Source organism: Mobula birostris, chromosome 4 (assembly GCF_030028105.1).
Source record: "Mobula birostris isolate sMobBir1 chromosome 4, sMobBir1.hap1, whole genome shotgun sequence".
Classification (NCBI taxonomy): Eukaryota; Metazoa; Chordata; class Chondrichthyes; order Myliobatiformes; family Myliobatidae; genus Mobula; species Mobula birostris.
Genome location: NC_092373.1, coordinates 109,177,380 through 109,193,964, shown reverse-complemented (window position 1 = coordinate 109,193,964; position 16,585 = coordinate 109,177,380). Strand labels below are relative to the sequence as shown.

The 16,585-nt window shown below is 40.7% G+C and overlaps 1 protein-coding gene across 3 annotated transcripts in view; it reads left to right on the top strand.

Moving 5' to 3' along the window:
* sorcs2 (sortilin-related VPS10 domain containing receptor 2) overlaps positions 1-16,585 on the top strand; it is a 729,701-nt gene that overhangs the window by 477,289 nt on the left and 235,827 nt on the right. For all 3 annotated transcript variants that reach the window (XM_072255908.1, XM_072255907.1, XM_072255909.1), the window contains exon 4: positions 4,998-5,162. In XM_072255908.1, coding sequence (XP_072112009.1) covers positions 4,998-5,162 — 165 coding nt within the window. The remainder of the gene's footprint in view (positions 1-4,997; positions 5,163-16,585) is intronic.

Below are 16,585 nucleotides of genomic sequence, written 5' to 3'. Positions count from 1 at the left end.
AGGATAGTTAACATCTGGAGATTTTTAAAAGCTGTTTTTGCTTTTTAGGGGGATTTTTAAAAATTGTAATTGTACCCACCTGAGGTCACTTGCTCTATTATCTTGGTCCTATACCGGGGGGTGGCGGGGTGCAGGTACGGTAGTGGAGTAGTTAGAACACTGATGACCAGGTTCAATTCCCACCACTGCACGTTTGCAGGAGTTTGAACGTTTTCCCCATGACCGCTTGGGTTTCCTCCGGTGCTCTGGTTTCCTCCCACAGTATAAAGATGTACCAGTTGGTCAATTATTGGCCTTTGTAAATTGTCCTATGATTAGGCTGGGATTAAATCGGGGGTTTCTGAGCAGCACGGCTCAAAGGGCTGGAAGAGCCAATTCCATACTGAATCTCAATAATTAAACAAATAAATCCAACACCGACTGGGTGGAAAACTTACACCTCAGGTCCCTTTAAATCTTTCCCTTTCACCTTAAACCTGTGATCTTTAGTTCTAATAGCCGCGTATCCCAGGAAATATCTGTGGCCAAGCTGTTATAGTGCTCAGGATTTTATAAATTTCATTGAGGTTTCCCCTCAGCTTCCTCTGCTCCAAGAAAAACAGACCCACCCCCACAGGCTCTCCCTGGAGCTCAAGCTCTCAATTTCTGGCAATAACCTTCTGATTGTAGTTATTATTTGATTTTATTGAGTTTCTTTTCACCTTGTTCACATTCATAATAATAAATAAAACCCAAATTTAAAAATAGATCTAAATTCACAGCGACAATAGCACACATTCTGATTATCCACCTTGAATTGTGTGTGGATCTTAATTACTTATTGGACATAATAAGCAAAATGATTGACAAGGATCCTCCAGCATTTTTTGTGTGTGAAGCAAAATATTTATTCCTTTCAGTGAGAGTTAAGTAAATGAACAGCCTGTAATTTGTAGATTTACAGCGTGGAGTTTTGGAGATACTGAAGTATGTTAATTTAAGACTAATGGTACTTTTAATCACACTGGAGATTATTTCTGGTCTTCATATTTTATAAAGTGAAAGCCCACTGTGAGAAAGTTGTAAATTAACTAATGGGGCTGTGTAAACTTCCGTATGCCAAGGACTTTTTTTGAGGTGGTGGCAAATTGCATTTTCACAATGCTAATTCCCAGCAGATTAGTAGAATTAGTATTCCTTGTCAATCATTGTTTGCTTTTGTGTGAAGACCATTGTCTCCAATGAGTGATTTGTGAGTATGATTAATACCAAGTCGACTTCAAGGCTCTTTCAGTGTGAAGGTTGCATCAAGTGTTTTTAATTACCTGAGCTAGCACTTCAAAATCCTGTCAAGGCTTATTTGCTTAATTGTAAATTACTCAGGAGGAGAAGATGCTTCTGATCAGCAAAACGCTCAACGCTCTTACAGAGAACTTAAAGGCATAGGTAAAACATTGCAGTACAGATAGGGAGCCATGTATTCCTCGAGCACTTAGTAAAAAATAATAGTAATTTTTGTAATATTCAATACACCTCTACTATTTCAGTGATTCCTTGCTTAAGGTGATTGACACAAAACTCAGGGTGACATGATGAAGATCTTTTTCATGGCATGTGATCTGGAATTCTCTGCCTGAAAGGGTGGTGGAAACAGCAACAGTCATAGAATCAAAAAGTAATTAAGAAATGATACTCGATTGCATCTTTCAGCTCCAGGTCGGGGAGTAGGCAGTTTAAATGGTTCAGCTCAGACTAGATGGCCAAAGGGCCTGTTCCTGTGCTGTACTTTTCTATAACTCTATGGCTTTAGCTCTGTAGGTCTTATCTCTTCAAAAAAATTGTTGCACATGTTAAAAGTGATGGAAGTTTCTGCCTCCATAAGACTGTCAGTTCATGAATTCCAGTACCCAATCTCCTCCAGAAGAAAAATATTTCCTTCCCATATTAGGCGAAGAATCGCTCCAAAAGTAGATGTCAGGGAAAGTATTGAAAAGCAAATTCAAAATAAAATGTATGTTCGGTCGGATAGTCTGAAGTGTGGATGATATCAGGATTGGTGAAGTTGTTGACAGTGTAGTAGAATACTGGCAAAGAATGTAGCACGATATAGATCAGTTGCAGATATGGGCAGAGAAAAGGCAGATGGAGTTTAACCCAGATAAATGTGAGGTGTTGCATCTTGGCAGGGCAAGTGCAAAGAGATAATGCACTGTTATGGGCAAGATCCATAACAGTGTTGCTGAGCGGATAGATCTTGGGATCCAAGTTCATAGCTCCTTGAAAGTGGCTACACAGATTGATAAGATTGTTAAGAAGGCTAATGGAATGCTTGCTTTTATTAGTCAAGGCACTGAATTCAAAAGTCAAGAGGATATGTTGCAACTTTATAGAACTCTGATCAAGCACATCTGGAGTATTGTGTACAGTTCTGGTCACCCCACTATAGGAGGGATGTTGAGGCTTTGGAGAGGGTGTAGAAGAGGTTTACCAGGATTCTGACTTTTTAGGGAGCATGTGCTACCACGAGAGGCTGGATATGCTTGAGTTGTTTTCTCTGGAATGCCGGAGATTGAGGGGAAATCTGTCAGAGGTATGAGAGACATAGATAGAGTGGACAGAGAGTATCTGTTTCCCAGGGTTCAAATATCTAATACCAGAGGGCATGCATTGAAGGTGAGGGGGGAAGGTTCAAGGGGGATGTGGGGGTACATTTTTTGAGAGTGGTGGATGCTTGCAATGAATGCACTGCCTAGTTTGGTGGTTGAGGCAAATACATTGGAGGCTTTTAAGAGATGTTTGAATAGGCACATGAACGTGAGGAAGATAGAGGGATATGGACATTGTGTAGGTCGGGATTAGTGTTTGGGTGTTTGTGATTTGCTTTTTAGCTGGTTTGGCACAACATTGTGGACCAAATGGCATGTTTCTGTGCTGTACTGTCCTGTGTTCTATCTTACCTGCCTTCTAAACTCTTTCAATTATGTTAAATGTAAACATATTTTGTCTCATTAGCTAATGAAAACTGATTACAGCATTAACAATTTTCTGCCCTTCTATTCATACTCCCTTCAGACTCCTGCATTCCATAGAAAATAGCTTTAGCTTTAGGGTAGCCAATATTTCTTCATCACTAAATCTTTCCAGTCCTGGTAACATCTTAAAAAATCTCCTCTGTATCCTTTCTAGTGTGACCACATCTTTCCTGAAATGTGTGGCCTGTGGACAGCTATGTACAGTATAAAATTCTGACAGAGTGCATCCTGGGTTTATATTTCATGTCTCATCCAATAAAGGGAAAGCTTTCTTTATGCCTTTTTAACCAACTTACCTACCTATAAGGACCCATGGAGTTAATCTTCTGTACCTCCACACATCTTAGTATTTAATTTTATTTTATTTCCTTGCTTTGTTGGATTAAGTTCTCTCAATATGGCACGTTGTTCCCTGACTGACAAGGCCCTCTGTATCTTCCTAAAGCTGAAAGCTTTCCTCCTTTCTGTCCCAGGTCATTGACAAAATATCTACACCTGAAGGACAAGGGACACTCCTTTGATATTTTGGACAGGGAGTATAAGTGATTTAAAAGAGGGGTTATAGAAGCCATCTTTGTCAAACTGGAAAACCCATCCCTGAACAGAGGGGGTGGGGTACGACATCTATCAGCTACTTGCAATGCAGTCCTAACATCTCTACCCTGGTGTCTCAACAACAGTTCACACCTCCATTCATGCAAAGATAAGACTAATGACCCTCTCATTACCTCTACGACCCTCATGTGATTGCTCTACCTTCACAGAGTTTATAAACCAAAAAACTACCCGCCATGGATCAGAACTGAAGGAGCCTCTTGGATAAGTGGTGGAACGTCTTCCAGACAACAGAGCAAGTCCAGTTGCCTTGATTTACTACTGCTCGAATCCCTCCTTAATGCTCTTTGCTTCAATATCTCCCTCATTCTCTCCTTTAAAATTCCCTTCATCTCTGTTTAAGTAGATAATATTTTAATAATATAGGTGACCCATGCAATACTGCTGTTTGGATTATGGAAATTTGCCCTTGGGGAATTCACAAATCACTACCCAAAAATCTGAGAAACAAAGTAAAAATTGTTCTTGTAGAATTGATGTGGGGAAAAGATGAGCACAAACTGTGAAAGAAATAATACATTTTTCTACTTTTGATTTTGCAACTCATGATAATTTGGCAGCTGTTTTTGAAGGAGTAGATTTGTTTTCCTATCTAGTAATTTTTTTTTGACTTTGCCTTGTTATTTTCCCTCAAGCTATCTGAAGCATGCCAGCAAATTTAAGTGTAAGCACTGTTATTCACTGTGTGTTATATCATTCAACTATCTTACCTATTTGCGTGCAAAAGTGCATTTTTCCATATGTCTCGAAGAGTATACCTAAAGACTTGAAAGTGATAAGTTATCTGCAACAGCTTGCCTCTGAATGCAGCCACTGGCCATTTTGTCTGTAAATTTCTAAGGTATATCAGAATGCCCCCTGCCCCTCTACTCTCACCCCCACCCCCGCACAATCATGAATAGCAGCTGTGGTACAGAAAACTGTAGAATTGTAGGCGGATTTCTAGGAACACAGGTTCTCTTTTAAGTAGAGGTTGTCTATACTTCATGTGGCCACAGACTGGCATGTTTTACAAAGTTTAGAGTGTTGGATTAATGAGAACAGTTGTTCAACAATTCTCGGCTCCTGATATTTTCTGAATCCATCATGTCTTCTAGTAGCTGTATACCTTCCATCCTATATGCTGTATTAAGGAAGATTGGCAATGTTGTGATTCCAATGTAGTGCCACGTTCTTTGCTGTTACATTGTTTAATTTCCGATATGTACTACAAATGCACTGCCATTGATAACAGCTAAGAGATCATCAACAGCGCACACCCAATATCAATGTTGTCCAATGGTGACACGGAGTTAAAAAAACACTCCTTAGCTCGGCCACTATTTTCGTTTACACAATAAAGTGATCCATTTTCTGTTTGTTCTATTTCAGGTCATTCTTGTGAGTTCATCAATGAATGATCGTGATCAAAGCCTCTTTCTGAGTACCGATGAGGGAGCGAACTTTCAAAAGCAGCAAATTTTCTTCTCTGTGGAAACTCTGGTGTTTCATCCAAAGGAACAAGATAAATTGCTCGTGTACAGCAAGGAGGGGCGAGTGAGTATGACCTTAAAATATATTCTTTTTGAATTGCTACCTAAATAGCCCAACCACTTGTGTGGAGTGGCAGCAACCCAGTTTTAGAATCTCCAGAATTAAAGATTTATCTTCAGAATAGATGCTAACATCTTTTTCAAAGAGTTACTCTTTATTATGTTGTATAGGTATAGCTTAATTCCAGCACCATTGCTCTTTTTCCACATTGTATACAATTGTTGGTGTTGTTGACTATTATCAACTGATCAAGATTAGGTAATTCACTGCACAACTCTTACTCAACCAAACCTTGCAATTTATTGTCTCGGCACGAACTTCAACATAACTGCATTGTCCCCAGGCTAATAACTTAAAACATGAATTCTTCTGTTCTCTCTGTACCAGTACACACTCAGACCCCTTCTCCAATTTATCCCACTGAAGTAACGGCTCTCCCATTGGCCAAATAATTGGTCCTTCTCCCGGACTCTGGCAGGGTGGACATCCTTGAAACAGTAATCTCTAGAGTTCTGTCTGCTTTGCATTTGAACCGCCTCATCATCAGTTCAGACGTTGTTATTCAGTCTCGTTGTCTCTGACCTTTTTGGCTAATGTGTCCGCTTCCCATTAGACCTGGTCCGAGCCAGCATCGCTTTATTGACCCTCTCTAAATTTCACCTTATAATGAATGTCTCTTTGTTCTGAATCAGCCAGCTACTTAGCTCTAGTTACTTAGGTCGGACAAAATTTCCATTATTCATAAACCTGCATAGAACATAGAAATCTACAGTACGTTACAGGCCCTTCAGCCCACAATCTTGTGCTGACCATGTAACCTACTCTAGAAACTGGCTGAAGTTTCTCTACCGCATAGCCCTCTATTTTTCTAAGCTCCAGGTACCTATCTAAGAGTCTGTTAAAAGACTATATTGTATCCACCTCCACCACCAGTTCTGGTAGTGCATTCCACACACCTACCAGCCTCTGTGTGGAAAAACTTACCCCTGTCATCCTCTCCCACAGCCCCCCCACCCCCCCGTACCTATTTCCAAGCACCTTAAAACTATGCCCCCTCGTGTTAGCCATTTCGGCCCTGGGAAAAAGCCTCTGACTATCCACACGATCAATGCCTCTTATCATCTTATACACCTCTATCAGGTCACCTCTCAACCTCCCTCGCTCCAAGTTCTCCACGGAGAAAAGGCCAAGTTCACTCCACCTATTCTTATAAGGGATACTCTCCAAACCAGACAACATCCTTGTAAACCTCCTCTGCATTTTCTCTATAGCATCCACATCCCTCCCTGTAGGGAGGTGACCTGAACTGAACATAGTATTGCAAGTGGGGTCTGACCAAGGTCTCATATAGCTGAAACATTATCTGCATGTTCTATTATACCAAGGAAGACCACAAATAACTGCTTATTTGGAAATGATCTTTCCAAATTTGGAAATCATTTGCTTTGGAAATCAGCAAATTATCAGGAGCATCATTGTGTCCACCTTAAAACACTGATGCAGCTATTCTTGAGCAAAACCAGTTTACAAGACAGCTCGCAAAATGGAGGTTACAGAGCAGCTTCAGAAAATGGCAGCCCCCATTCCTTCACCCACATGGCAAGAACAAAGGCAATTGGATTGTCTACTTCCACTCTCCTTGACTCATTCAAATTCAATGTTTTCTTTCAATTTTAATTCCTTCATGGTTGACATCTGCCCCCTTTTGACCCACTAAAATTCTGGGGATCACACTGCTGGTTATATGTCTGAGATACAGTACAAAAGGAACACCAGCATTCATGATTACAGTATATCAAATGATACTGATGAAGATGCTGACAGAATGTCATGGACTGTAAATCATGGATATCAAAACACCAGCATATTTAACAATATTATCAGTACCAAAGCATAAAAGTGAAAAATGATAAAAGTTACCTAATTTCACACTATATACTGGCATATGTTAGCCTGACATCAGTGGTGGGAAAAATGCTGGAGTCAATTATAAAAGATGAAATTACGACATATCTGGATAGCAGTAACAGGATCAGTCTGAGTCAGCATAGATTTACAAAGGGGAAATCGTGCTTGACTAATCTTCTGGAATTTTTTGAGGATGTAACTATGAAAATGGACAAGGGAGAGCCAGTGTACGTAGTGTACCTGGACTTTCAGAAAGCCTTTGATAAAGTCCCACATAGGCGATTAGTGGGAAAAATTAGGGCACATGGTATTGGGGGCAGAGTACTGACATGGATTGAAAATTGGTTGGCTGACAGAAAACGAAGAGTAGCGATTAACGGGTCCCTTTCGGAATGGCAGGCGGTGACCAGTGGGGTACCGCAGGATTCAGTGCTGGGACCGCAGCTGTTTACAATATATATTAATGATTTAGATGAGGGAATTAAAAGTAGCATTAGCAAATTTGCCAATGACACAAAGCTGGGAGGCAGTGTGAAATGTGAGGAGGATGTTATGAGAATGCGGAGTGACTTGGACAGGCTGGGTGAGTGGGCAGATGCGTGGCAGATGCAGTTTTAATGTAGATAAATGTGAGGTTATCCAATTTGGTGGTAAGAACAGGAAGGCAGATTATTATCTAAATGGAGTCAAGTTAGGAAAAGGGGAAGCACAACGAGATCTAGGTGTTCTTGTACATCAGTCACTGAAAGCAAGCATGCAAGTACAGCAGGCTGTGAAGAAAGCTAATGGTATGCTGGCCTTCATAACAAGGGGAATTGAGTATAAGAGCAAAGAGGTCCTTCTGCAGCTCCACAGGGCCCTGGTGAGACCACACCTGGAGTACTGTGTGCAGTTTTGGTCTCCAAATTTGAGGAAGGACATTCTTGCTATTGAGGGAGTGCAGCGTAGGTTCACAGGGTTAATTCCCAGGATGGCGGGACTGTCATATGTCGAAAGATTGGAGCGACTGGGCTTGTATACTCTGGAATTTAGAAGGCTGGGAGGGGATCTTATTGAAACATATAAGATTATTAAGGGATTGGACACGCTGGAGGCAGGAAGCAAGTTCCCGCTGATGGGTGAGTCTAGAACCAGAGGCCACAGTTTAAGAATTAGGTGTAGGCCATTTAGAACAGAGCTGAGAAAAAACTTTTTCACCCAGAGAGTGGTGGATATATGGAATGCTCTGCCCCAGAAGGCTGTGGAGGCCAAGTCTCTGGATGCTTTCAAGAAAGAGATGGATAGAGCTCTTAAAGATAGCAGAATCAAAGGTTATGGGGATAAGGCAGGAACTGGATACTGATTCTGGATGATCAGCCATGATCACAGTGAATGGCGGTGCTGGCACGAAGGGCCAAATGCCCTACCTCTGCACCTATTGTCTATATAGAACAACAAGTAAGACCTAATGAGGTATATTGTACTCAAAGTAACAACATCATGTTGTAAAGTTAGACAAAATCAATAAGTGACTTGAGATGGCGTTTACAGGAGCATGTACCCATATAAGTAGTTTACATTGCCATTGGAAAACACTCAGAAAAACACTTTGGATAATCATTAGAACAAAGAGCAGAACAACAATAACATGCAAAATAATACAAATCCAAGGATGTACATTCACATTTACAGCCTAGTTCTAAACTTTACTCCAAAAAGGTGGGTATGACAAAACAATTTTGAATAGTTACAAAGAAGAGAGAATCTGCAGATGCTGGAAATCCAAAGCAACACACACACAAAATGCTGGAGGAACTCAGCAGGTCAGGCAGCATCTGTGACAAAGAGTGAACAGTTGACGTTTTGGGCCAAGACCCTTCTTCAGGACTGAGAAGGAAAGAGGAAAATGCCAGAATCTTGGATAATTCAAACAATTGTCAAAATAATAGCTACATCATGGTTGATAACACCATTCCACTGTGCCGCAAACTGAGGGATAGGTGAAGGTGCGGTAGATACCTGTTCATATCTAAGTAAAATCTCAGCAGTATCATTGATATATATATTCAGGTGAATACATGATTTTACAACAGGTTTGGGTAGCACTTGTCCAGCCAAAATGAAGTCACTCGAAACATTGGAAACCACAACTTCAGAGTTAAACAAACTGCAAATTAAAGATCCCTTCTTGTAATGTGTGTTTGAAGTAGTAATGTAATAAGTATCTTTCACCAAAGCAAAGTTTAGTAATGTCCTGCTATTTACAAGCAAAATAAATAAAGAACAGTTATAAGGAACCAGTTAACCAATTCTTAACTAAATCCTTCGGGCAAACCCAATATTCTGTCTTTTGGTGACAGGAAGCCAAATCTACTCCCTTTGTAGATCTTTGCCATTTAATAGCATAAGTAGGTAGATTGGTAAGTGAAATCCAAACTCTTCGCTCGGTTCTTCAGAACTCATACTACCATTTTATCTTCCTCATCCACATAATCTATGATTATGACGGCATCAGATGGAACGCAAATAGACTTCTCTGTGAATATTTTGAATAGTCCATCTGCAGCTAACCTAATCATCTTCATCCCTTGTATCAGTCCAGATGAATATAGTAGTAGGCAGCCATCGATCCCAGGGAGCATAGGTTTGCTCCTCTGGTGGACTGTGTACTCTCCAGGGTGCAAGCCTGGGTGGGAAGCTTCGACGAACGGCTGTTGCCCAGGCAGTGGGTTCCCCCTCTCCACGTCACTGATGTAGATCAAGGGAAGGGCAAGCAGCAATACAGCTTGGCACCAGTGTCATTGCAGAGGTTACCAGAGTGAAGTTGTAAACAACATCAAACTGCCTTAGGGACCCCGGCTCTGGATTTCTTCCTCGGGGCTTACTCCCGAAGCCTTTCCCATGGGTTGGTATGGCTGCAAGGCAGTGGAGGTTTTACAATCAGAGTTTTCCTTTTCTAGATGAATATACCATTGGCCAATAATGCACTTTATTGTAGAACATGTAACCTTCAATAGACCTTTCGACCATTATGAGGTCACTCATCTGCAGTATTCCAATGCCTATCATTTCTGAATACCAGGAGGAGAAACATCAAGTGCAGATTCCATGCTTACTTAATCATCTGATGCTTACTGTAAATTTAAACCTGCCTTTCCCTGCTTTATTTCCAGGTGATCTGGTGAAGAATGCAGTCTCTCATCTGTTTCGCTTTTCCCTTATCTCTGCATGGCTTGAACTATTGCAATGAATGCCTTGACTTAACCCTCCTTTCTTGATGCTGAGTATAAAGTGACCTATCTGTAACCTCCAGGTGAATTCTGGAAATGGTTGCCCAACTCACTGAGAGAGCATCGACACCTTGCCTGAAAAATACCTCAAAGTATCATCATTTCTATCCTGAGCACCCCATTGACAATGTGAATCATGAACCTCAGCTACGAAAGGACAATGATTTTCTCCAAGGGGTTTAAGTGGGTTAATATTATACCAACCTAATTTATGAGGAGCAGTTTGGATTTGATAGACTGATGGACTAGCTCTGTCAATGACATTAAGTGGCCCGACAAATCTCAGGTGTAAAAGAACATGGCTGGTGTTCTGAGATCATAAACTTCTATCGTATTCCCAACTCCCTAGAAGTTTGCACGTCAAAATAATGTTTAGTTTGCTCTTTGTTCTGTCCCATATTATGGGCTGCGACACATTGGTTCTTCTTAGTAGTGTCGATTAATTGCTATACCCATTTGTCCTTTACAATACCATCATAATCAGGCTCTGATAAATCTAGCCAAACCAGGAACTCCAACTCTCTCATTTCTCTCCCAGTCATCAATATAAAAGGTGTAAAACCTGTTGAAGAAGATTCAGTGGTACGGATTCTCATAAGGGCATTGGGTATGACACTGACCCATGTGGCCATGTGGTGTTCAGCCATTTTAGCCAACATTGTCTTTGAAGTCCTGTACATGTTTTCAACAGTTTCACTGGATTGGGTCGATAAGAGATATGGACCCTCTGTTTTACCCCAAAGAGATTCATCAGATTTTGTATCATCTGTGCGGTAAAGTGGTGATCTTGATCTGATTCTAAACTCTTTGGCAATCCCCAATGGATAGAAGCCCTCTTGAACAAAATATTGGCTGTTAGAAACATAGAAACATAGAAAATAGGTGCAGGAGTAGGCCATTCGGCCCTTCGAGCCTGCACTGCCATTTATTATGATCATGGCTGATCATCCAACTCAGAACACCGCCCCAGCCTTCCCTCCATACCCCCTGACCCCCGTAGCCACAAGGGCCATATCTAACTCCCTCTTAAATATAGCCAATGAACTGGCCTCAACTGTTTCCTGTGGCAGAGAATTCCACAGATTCACCACTCTCTGTGTGAAGAAGTTTTTCCTAATCTCGGTCCTAAAAGGCTTCCCCTCTATCCTCAAACTGTGGCCCCTCGTTCTGGACTTCCCCAACATTGGGAACAATCTTCCTGCATGTAGCCTGTCCAATCCCTTTAGGATCTTATACGTTTCAATCAGATCCCCCCTCAATCTTCTAAATTCCAACGAGTACAAGCCCAGTTCATCCAGTCTTTCTTCATATGAAAGTCCTGCCATCCCAGGAATCAATCTGGTGAACCTTCTTTGTACTCCCTCTATGGCAAGGATGTCTTTCCTCAGATTAGGGGACCAAAACTGCACACGATACTCCAGGTGTGGTCTCACCAAGGCCTTGTACAACTGCAGTAGTACCTCCCTGCTCCTGTACTCGAATCCTCTCGCTATAAATGCCAGCATACCATTCGCTTTTTTCACCGCCTGCTGTACCTGCATGCCCACTTTCAATGACTGGTGTATAATGACACCCAGGTCTCGTTGCACCTACTCTTTTCCTAATCGGCCACCATTCAGATAATAATCTGTTTTCCTGTTTCTGCCACCAAAGTGGACAACTTCACATTTATCCACATTAAATTGCATCTGCCATGAATTTGCCCACTCACCCAACCTATCCAAGTCACCCTGCATCCTCTTAGCATCCTCCTCACAGCTAACACTGCCACCCAGCTTCGTGTCATCCGCAAACTTGGAGATGCTGCATTTAATTCCCTCATCCAAGTCGTTAATATATATTGTAAACAACTGGGGTCCCAGCACTGAGCCTTGCGGTACCCCACTAGTCACCGCCTGCCATTCTGAAAAGGTCCCGTTTATTCCCACTCTTTGCTTCCTGTCTGCTAGCCAACTCTCCACCCACACCAATACCTTACCCCCAATACCGTGTGCTTTAAGTTTGCACACTAATCTCCTGTGTGGGACCTTGTCAAAAGCCTTCTGAAAATCCAAATATACCACATCCACTGGTTCTCCCCTATCCACTCTACTAGTTATATCCTCAAAAAATTCTATGAGATTCGTCAGACATGATTTTCCGTTCACAAATCCATGCTGACTTTGTCCAATGATTTCACCGCTTTCCAAATGTGCTGTTATCACATCCTTGATAACTGACTCCAGCAGTTTCCCCACCACCGACGTTAGGCTAACCGGTCTATAATTCCCCGGTTTCTCTCTCCCTCCTTTTTTAAAAAGTGGAGTTACATTAGCCACCCTCCAATCCTCAGGAACTAGTCCAGAATCTAACGAGTTTTGAAAAATTATCACTAATGCATCCACTATTTCTTGGGCTACTTCCTTAAGCACTCTAGGATGCAGACCATCTGGCCCTGGGGATTTATCTGCCTTCAATCCCTTCAATTTACCTAACACCACTTCCCTACTAACATGTATTTTGCTCAGTTCCTCCATCTCACTGGACCCTCTGTCCCCTACTATTTCCGGAAGATTATTTATGTCCTCCTTAGTGAAGACAGAACCAAAGTAATTATTCAATTGGTCTGCCATGTCCTTGCTCCCCATAATCAATTCACCTGTTTCTGTCTGCAGGGGACCTACATTTGTCTTTACCAGTCTTTTCCTTTTTACATATCTATAAAAGCTTTTACAGTCCGTTTTTATGTTCCCTGCCAGTTTTCTCTCATAATCTTTTCTCCCCTTCCTAATTAAGCCCTTTGTCCTCCTCTGCTGAACTGTGAATTTCTCCCAGTCCTCAGGTGAGCCACTTTCTCTGGCTAATTTGTATGCTTCTTCTTTGGAATTGATACTATCCCTAATTTCTCTTGTCAGCCACAGGTGCACTACCTTTCTTGATTTATTCTTTTGCCAAACTGGGATGAACAATTGTTGTAGTTCATCCATGCAACCTTTAAATGCTTGCCATTGCATATCCACCGTCAATCCTTTAAGTGTCATTTGCCAGTCTATCTTATGTAAGCAGTGTTATGTAAGCAGTGGGAAAGCCTCTATCCACATGGTGAAAGCATCCACTTTACTTTGATATATTTCAGGTGGTAGAGGTAAATGTCCCACAAAATCAATCTACAAGTTAACCCATGGTCCTCCTACAGGGTGGTGTCTGTCTTAAAACTGCTTCTCGAGTCGATTTATCTGGGTTAAACTGGGTTCCAATCAAACAATTCTTACAACAATGATCTACATCTCTTCACATTTTTGGCCACCAATTAGAACATTAGAAAGTTTTTGACAAGAGCAGGCAATTCGGCTCAACAAAGCTTGCCAAATTCCTATTCATGTAGTGTGTTGAACTGACTATCGAGTTTAGATTTAAAAGTCTCTAAGGTACTACTCTCAACTACACAAGTAGGTAATTTGTTCCATATGTCCACAACTCACTGTGTAAAGAAATGTAAAAGATGTTAGTCTGAAATCTTCACTTAACCAGTCTCCACCTATGGCAATGCGTCCATGATGACAGATAAATTTTAAAGTAACAGCTCACATCCATTTTACTTATACCTTTAATGATTTTGAACATTTCTATCATGTCTTCTCTCATTCTACATCTATCTAGAGTAAAAAGATTTACTCCTTGTAATCTTTCTTCATAGTTCTCACCCTGCAGACCTGGAATGAATCTTGTTGCCCTTCTCTGAACTCTCTCCAGTGCCTTCACATTCCTCACAAAATATGGAGACCAAATTTTTATACAGTACTCAAGGTGTGGCCTCACAAGCGTATTATACAGCTTAACAAGAACATCTCGACTTGAATTCCACTGAACGCATTATATAGCCCAACATTCTATTAGCCTTCCTAATCGCTTCCGTGCATTGTCTAGTTGTTGACAGTGATGTCTACCAGGACACCCAAATCCTTCTCATACCGTGCATTTTCTAATGCAAGACCCCCCCATTGTATACTTACATCTAATATTTCTACTTCCTATATGTAATACTTTACATTATCTTACATTAAATTTCATCTGTCATTTATCTGCCCACATTTAGATTTTGCTTAGTTCTAACTGTATTAATTCTGCTGCCTGAATATTATCAGTTCATCCCCCTAATTTTGTGTAATCGGCAAACTTTACTAGTTTATTTGTTATGTGCTTATCCAAATCATTAATGTAAATTTGAAACAGCAGCGGCCCCAAAACTGATCCCTGTGGAAACCCGCTTTTAACATCTTCTAGTTGTGAAACTAATCCTCTCACCATAATTTGTTGTTTTCTGTTTTTCAGCCAATTCTGCATCCATTCACAAACCTTACCCTGAAACCCTACCTTCTGTAATTTGATTATTAACCTCTTGAGGGGTACCTTGTGAAAAGCCTTCTGAAAGTCTTAGGTAAATGCTATTAATGATATTAACCACTCTATTGTTACCATAAATTTTACTTGCCTCTCCATAGAACTCCAGCATATTAATAAAACATGATTTCTCCTTTCTGAACCCATGCTGACTTTCTGCTAGCATGCCTATTCTTATCAGCTGCTTTTCTATCTCATTTTTTATCATTGATTCCATTATCTTGCCTGTGATACATGTTAAGCTTACTGGTCTATAGTTACCAGGTCAGTGCGGTCACCCTTCTTACATACTGGGACAACGTTGGCCCACTTCCAGTCCTTAGAGATTTCCCCAGTCTTCAATGACTTTTGAAAAATACATGTTAGGGGTTTGTATATATAATCTCATACCTCTTTAAGTATTCTTGGATGTAAGTTGTCTGGCCCAAGAACTTTATTAACTTTTAGCCTTTTCAGCTGAAGCAGGACCTCATTTTCTGACGAAGGGTCTCAGCCCGAAATGTCGACTGTGTACCTTCTCCTATGGATGCTGTCTGGCCTGCTGCGTTAACTAGCGTTTTTTGTGTGTGTTGCTTGAATTTCCAGCATCTGCAGATTTCCTCGTGTTTGCCTCATCTTCTAAGATCTCTAAGCCACTTAAAACAACCTTATTTTTCTTTACACTTACTGGCATGTTGCTAATATTTTCGCAGGTGGATATTTTAGCAAAATATGAGTTAAGAGTATCAGCTATGTCCTTCTCTGCATAATTTAACATCCCACTATTATTCCTACCTAATACGCTTAATTTCCTCCTCGACTTTTCTTTTACTATTAAATTATTGTAAAAAAGTGTCATGGGGTCAATCTTAGCATTATCAGCAATATCCATCTCAACTTGTCTTTTTGGCGATCCTAATTTCCCTCTTGACTATAGCTCTCATATTTTCATTTGCGCTACGGTTAACAATACTATTTTTTCTGTATTCCCTATATAGCTGTCTTTTCTTCAATAGTTTTATATATATCTTTATTCATCCATGTAGTTGATACATTGTTTTTATTGCTTCTCCTGATCTTGGGTATGAACATTTTCCTGCACTGCGTGTGTTACCTCTTTAAAATGACCCCACTGTTCCTCAACTGACTCAATGTCAAGTAGCTCCTTGCAGTTTACCTTCTGAAGTCTTTGCTGCATCTGCACAAACTTTGCCTTTCTGAAATTCAATTTTATGTCTTTGGTTTTTTACTGATACACTCTCCCAAATAACTTTGAGATGAACAATGTTATGATCACTTACTCCTAAAGGCTCAACAACTTAAGTACTCAAAATTCATCTTGACTGTTACAGAATATCAAAGCTAGACAGGCCTCCCCTCATGTTGGTACATTAACATATTGGGTCAAAAAACTATCATTCAATAACTCAATTAATTCACTTTCTTCTAATCTATTAGTCACTGGGTTCTCCCATTCAGTATTTGGGAAATTAAAGTCACCCATAACTATACCATCACCCTCAGAACTTGCTTTTTAAATATTCTGTTAGAGTTGTTTATTAACATCACTATCAGCATTAGGGGCCTATAACATACACCCATTATCCTTTATCCTGGTGAACGCAGCAGGCCAGGCAGCATCTCTAGGAAGAGGTGCTGCCTGACCTGCTGCGTTCACCAGCAACTTTGATGTGTGTTGCTTGAATTTCCAGCATCTGCAGAATTCCTGTTGTTATCCTTTATCCTTATAGCTTTCAATCCTCACCCAGACATTTCCAGTCAATTCATCTCCTGTCATAAGCAGCCCCACATTTAAATTCTCTCTTGTTTATATAGCTACTCTTCCATCTTTACTATTTTGATTATCTTCCCTAAGTAAAGTATGTCCTT